The sequence below is a fragment of the Brachionichthys hirsutus genome, chromosome 8, assembly GCF_040956055.1.
Source record: "Brachionichthys hirsutus isolate HB-005 chromosome 8, CSIRO-AGI_Bhir_v1, whole genome shotgun sequence".
In the NCBI taxonomy this organism is placed as follows: domain Eukaryota; kingdom Metazoa; phylum Chordata; class Actinopteri; order Lophiiformes; family Brachionichthyidae; genus Brachionichthys; species Brachionichthys hirsutus.
In genome coordinates this window covers 6,592,044-6,598,061 of record NC_090904.1, presented here as the reverse complement: position 1 = coordinate 6,598,061, position 6,018 = coordinate 6,592,044, and the positions used below count along the sequence as shown (strand labels likewise).

Here is a 6,018-nt window from a genome sequence, read left to right as displayed (position 1 = left end):
TTATCCAGGGCTGGGTTACTTTGACTGAGATTTGACAAAGCAAATAGAATAAAATAGCAGAGAGCTCTTTTATGGTTTGGTACAGTCTGTTCAGGGTACATCCACATATACATGACTGATATGTGGACAGAGTCAGATATGAGCTGATGGAGGTTAATGATGCTCTCAATGCATAGCTGGAAGTCTCCCAGTTCCCACTCACTGTAAATGGAGAGCCATGTAGAGAACAGGCTGTAGTCTTTAGAAGTACCAGAGTAACTAAGGTAAGATCAAAGAGCTCAAAGCTGCAAACATGCTGCAGAGCGGTGTGAGCCCACAGGCTTCCCCGACAGACCCAGCGGCCATTAGAAGGCTGCTTCAAGAATGACTGAGCAAGCAAAAGGAGCACTGAGCATCACAGGGAGAGGGCGACAGTCGCCCCGAAAGGCTTAGCAGTTTTATAAATGCAGGAAGGAACAAGATTGTTTCAAAGTTAAAATAACTTTCTTCAAACAAAACTGTGCATCAATAAGATCCATAAGCAAAAATATTGAGTTGAATGTCGTGAACAATTGGGATGCAGTTCAGAAGACTAAATGTAGTCGTTTTATTGATGAATTGATAATCTGATTGATAAATTAATCAACATGGTAACAATTTTAGAGGTTTTTCTGTCAGGTCAAATCTTCACTTCAGGTTCAGTAATCTGGATGAATCTGTTATATAGTGCATTCACTGTTAAAGCCATGAGGCATTAGTGTCTCTCAGAAAAGCTCTGGAACAGGAAAAAAAAGATCCAGTGGCGGTTTTGATGATTTTGTGCACTCATGGTTACAAACAATAGAAAAAAAAAAAAAACTTTAACTCCCAAGAATGGATCAGAACACTTTTAAACCTCATCAACTGTTAAAAAAAATCAGTGAGATTCAAAACCTCTAAGGGAGAGTCAGGAAATATGTTTTTAGCGTTTGCAATTTAAACTCATCCAAGAAAGAAACCTGAATCATTCTCTCTATACATTTTTATTATATTGTTTAATGTTGCATCTTTCGCTGTCTTCCAGTTCTTGCAGGTGATTGGCCGATGCACACAGACTGCATGAGGGACAGCAAACCGCCATGTGATGCTGATTACTGCTTTTCATAATGAAAACCATCACAGTCTTGATTCCTAGAGGAGAACCTTATATATAGAAGTTTTTAAAATACATTTACAACATAAATTCCATAACCTGAATGGCTTAAGTGGAAAGTGAGAGTAAAAACTCACATTAATAAACTATTACTTTGTCATGGTACCTTTAGAATTATAATTTAAAGTACATTTCATCAGACGAGGATCTGAAGGACCAGATTAACAACAACAGTTTGTATAAAGAGCGATTAATGAGAGAAGGATAGGAAAAGAAAAGAGGCATCCTTTACCCATTTAATGAATCTCATTTTTGTACCTGTTTTTGAGCTTTCAGTCTTTTATTTCACTTTCTCTTTTTGTTTTTGGAGTTTCAATAAGAGAACACAGTACAATAAAAAACCTTTTTATATATATAAAAAAAATCACATTAAGTTATGTTTTATGAACCTTTTGACTGCACAGAGCTTATTTTTAGAAGAAAACAAACAAGCATGGAGAATGAAAATGGATGAAGGGAAAATGATTTTTGTATAATGTTTACACAATCAATGTTCACAGTTGTACTATTATGCATTGTCCTGCATGACCGTCCATAGATTAGCTTGTATCCCACATAAACTGATTAACTTTCCTTAAGTAACTTCCTTAAATAAACAAAAGATATATTATGTGTCACTTTTAAGATATCTTCACAATTTAAAGTGTTTATGTCAGTTGCTAACATGGGTTGTTCTGTGCTATTTGTTTCATTCCAGGTGTTTTACATATGTTTGTGCCTTGATATCGGTTTACACTTGTTCTTCTGAGACATGCTAACTCCATAGTGTGAATTAGGGCTATTTCTACTCCACTTCAATTTCTGTAAAATGATTTAGAACGCACGCTAATGCAGAGATAAATGGAGGGTAGCTGTCCATGGAAATCGAGGTATAAGTCATTCACCTGATAAATGTAAAATAAAAGTTTGGTCACATAATATTTTTCTGCAGTGTGATGTCTCAAAGGAAAATCCACAAAATGCATTGTGCTTCTGAATGTTTGGACCAAAACTAAAAGCTAAATTAAAACACATCATTTGTAACAAAAATCTTGAGAAGATTTGTGAGTATTTACTAGCAATGCTTCTTGTTAAATTAATTTCTTATCGCTCTAGTTTTGATCTTTTCTTCAAGGTAAAAATAAATAAATGACAAGCTAATCTCATTTGGCCTTTGGTGGAAAAACAATACAGAAAATTAACAGAAGACCGAAGTACAGTACCGTATTTACTTAAATTTCTATTTTATGTCACTCTCGCTTCCACTTCTCTACATTCCCCAGTGGAGTGGAGTGTTTGATTCTTACTAGTTACTCTTTATACTGTAGAAATATGAGTTGTATGAGTCAGTGCAGACACATTTAAAGTTTACAGTGGTTTCCAAGCCTTTGGTGATCCATTACAAATGCTGTGAGTAACATAAAGACGAAAAATAGATTTGTGTGTAGCATGTACCCTTCTGTTCTGACTCCTGTGAAGGATTACATTTCCTGCTATTTGCTGATTTACAATACAAAGAGTCACCAGGTAAGGAGGTGAGGAATTTAGTTCTCATATTTGGAATACTTTACTCATCAAATGAAACGAGAAAGTCACTCATTGGCTGCATTAACATACACAACATTTCTTAAATCCGATCAGAATTTCGATCTGAATAAATTATTTTGACATGCGCAATTTTACCAAATACTGTATACTGCAAATAGTAGTAGTAGAAGAATATATATATATATATTCTGTTGTTTCCCATCTCTAAAATTGAAATAGTTGTGCTTTCCTAAAAGCCAGCAGTATTCTCAGGAAACACTTGTTCTCCGATTTCCTGTTTGCATTTGTAATCGCAAAAATAATAAATCAATGGCCGTGCATGAATAAATGATGTCTGGAGTTTATATGCAAAGACAACGGAGAAGAGAAGAGGTCGGTCCTGTTTACGAGGTTCCACAAGGTGGCGGCATGTGGATTACAATAAATCCACACGGACACCGACACAGGACAGCTCTTTCGCCACAGTGGAATTTTACACTCGATTACCTTAAACAGAATAGCGCTCATCTAAAAAAAAAAAAAGATAATAATGTAATCAGTATAATAACTTATATCAGTGACATGTAGTATTTTAAGAAACCAATTAGCTAATTGACAATATTCATCTTTATAATTTGTTTTACTTGACACATTGTAGAAGGAAAATGTATAAGTGCTGAAATCCGGATGTAGAATCTCAACACCAGGGAACAATACAATAAAGCACAATACAATACAATACAATACAATTCAATACAATACAGTACAGTACAGTACAGTACAATACAATACAGTAGTAGTAGTTGTAGTGAGAGCCGCAGAGGGAGGGCTTTTGTTTCAGGTGACCTGCGATTGGCTGATTCTCTGATGCCCTGCGCTGATTTGCTGCAGTGAAAAACTCGGCATGGCCAAAAGCAGCCGCAGACCTTCATGCGTTTCAGAGAGACTAAAGAGAGACGCGTCCGTCCGACCAGCCAAAGTTTTCTGGAGCTGTTTGCCGTGCCTCGATTATCTTTCCAGTCAGACGCGAAGGTGAGCGCTGCTGCTTCTGTAACTACTAAGTTACTGCATGTTTTATGAGCGAGAAATCAAATGGCCAGTATTTATAAATGCATTGTGATTTTTGATGTTGTTGCAGGAACAATTTGAAAGATTCTGAATTTCACTGCATAGTTTTTTATCACATGTAAGTAATGGTGAGTTTTCTTTCCCGTCGTGACAAGAGTTTATTTTTATTTTTTTTTAGATGCATGTGAGCAAAAGATTTTAAAACAAGAGAGAACACATTTTTAACTGCGCCCTAAAGTTTTCTCTTTAATTACTGTCCTTTTGAGTTTTTCTTTTTAATTAGCATGTAACTCCGCACCCTCCCAAAATAAAATAAAATAGTTAGACTTTGGCCACATGCACACAACTGGGTGAGTCACGTCTTGTTGTGTTTAAGCAGCAAAGGAGAATTTTCTAAGAGCTGCAGACTGACCACAGAGTCCCACGAGGATGTCTCTGTGTGACAGACAAGTCTTCCCCAGGGCCCAAATGGTTCAGCACCCACAGCTGTGATAACATCAGCGTGTGTTGTTGCTGCTCCCACCCAAACCAGGGAGGCTCAACATTTTAAGGAACCTTAATTAAGACCTTTATTTTCTTTTGAAGAATCCAGATTTTTTTTTAAATATATTTTTTTAATAGGGGTGCGGTTTTTTCCCCTGGTACATTGATAAGGTGGAACTTTCCTACGTTACTTCTAAAGGATTGTCCTGATTTAAGTTTTTCTACAGCTTACAAGTTGGTGTGAATCCTAATTAATGCTTGACTATTGTGTGCTCCCAAAATGTTGGAGTCATTTCCTGCTTCATAATGCAGACCAATCGACTTCCTGCGAGTTTGTCCAGCGAGGGTATCTCCCTCTGCACTCCTCCGTGATTCAGCTCCACTTTGTTTAAAACTTCCTTTCCAGCTTTAGGAGTCAGGGAGGGCTTTCCCAATCTAAAATCTGCATCCTGTTCTAAGAGCCAAAATGGTTTCATTTTCTTGATGAAGTTGTTCTGAGGTTTCTCAGGATTGCTTCACTTGTTATATAGTCGAAGAGCCGAGTGATCTCAGCCGGTAAAAATCTTATTGGCCCACTTCTTACATTTACAGGGAGCTCTGCCTTAGGTCGAGCGGCTGGGGAATGATGGGATGTTTTGGAAGAGAACTCTGTGCACAGCTGCAACAGCTGATCATAATTTTGTTTTTTTACTGACTATTGCCTGCACCACTCAGTCGATGCATCTTTCTCGTTGTCTAGTTGTGCTTAGGAGATTCTGCTGACTGCCTCCGGGACCAAATGCAGCACATGATGAGATCCTTGCAGGACCTGAAGCAGATGAGCCGGCCGAGGCCATTGAGTGAACCATGTGTGTCCTTCGCTGTAACGCGGGTCTGCAAACAGAGGGCTCAGCAAGAGCAACGCGCTTGTCTACGCATTTCTAATGCAAGTGAAGGCAGCACATACGACTCTGCCTGCTGCCTGGCCAGCCCCCTGGAGGAAGAGGATGATCAGCGGGGGCGGTTGGCACAGGGCTCCCCAGGCAATGAAAAGAGTCTGGATGCGGACTCGGGTTACTCTGAGGCTTCTTGGCCAGATGAAGGTGTGGTGCTGAGGAGGACCAGGAACATGCGAGTCTCCTCATCTGCTTGTGTCCGAACAAACAGAGGGCCTTCTGGACGGATCCGACCCAAATCAACGTCAGACGCTTGCCTGGAACACTGGACTTCATTTGAGACCAGCGACCCAGAAGACTGGACGACATTGCTACTGAGCCGCAGCAGAAACAGGCAGCCCCTGGTTTTGGGGGACAACAGCTTTGCTGACCTCATAAAGAACTGGATGGACCTCCCAGAGTGTCCTGAACCAGTGGAACTGAAGCCCACTGCAGGCCGGCGCCTTGCCAAAGACATTTTGGTCAACATACGCCGCAGACTGGCAGGGATGTCTAAAGGGGTCGAGGTATGGCCAAGATCAGCCGACCTCACAAGGTGCAACAGAGCTGCGGTGGCTCCCAAACGGATGTCCTGTCCGGTGGGCCTCCAGGCTCTCAAACCTTTCTTTCACCAGTCTCACACGGGTCTCCATCAACTGGACACAGACTTCTATCAGTTCACTGCTCTCATGAAGACAGGCAGCCGACAACCCATAATATGCAACGACATTATTGGATACATTTAAGTGAGGCTGATTACAGATGGAGCCTTTTTTTTCCACAGATTGCAATAACGTGGTTCTATTTTTTTATAACTGCTTCTGTTCACAATGTTGATGCATCTGGAATAAAAGGTCTTGGAATTTAACGTCTGGG

General features: G+C 39.9%; 1 protein-coding gene across 2 annotated transcripts; it reads left to right on the top strand.

Annotated features, from left to right (window-relative positions):
- The first annotated feature begins 3,623 nt into the window (after positions 1-3,623).
- On the top strand, positions 3,624-6,010 carry inka1b (inka box actin regulator 1b). 2 transcript variants are annotated; one of them, XR_011105615.1, is made up of 3 exons: positions 3,624-3,709; positions 3,816-3,863; positions 4,968-4,985. XR_011105615.1 is itself a non-coding variant. In XM_068742681.1 (2 exons), exon 2 carries the CDS (start codon positions 5,007-5,009, stop codon positions 5,886-5,888), a length of 882 nt encoding a protein of 293 aa, XP_068598782.1. In that variant the 5' UTR covers positions 3,632-3,709; positions 4,968-5,006; the 3' UTR covers positions 5,889-6,010. The 2 variants fall into 2 exon arrangements, 1 of the variants encoding a protein (XP_068598782.1); XM_068742681.1 differs by lacking the exon at positions 3,816-3,863 and having other exon boundaries at positions 3,632-3,709; positions 4,968-6,010.
- Positions 6,011-6,018: the final 8 nt, after the last annotated feature.

Excerpts from the sequence above, each read along its gene's own strand:
- inka1b (XM_068742681.1), top strand. The coding sequence starts at position 5,007 with ATGCAGCACATGATGAGATCCTTGCAGGACCTGAAGCAGATGAGCCGG.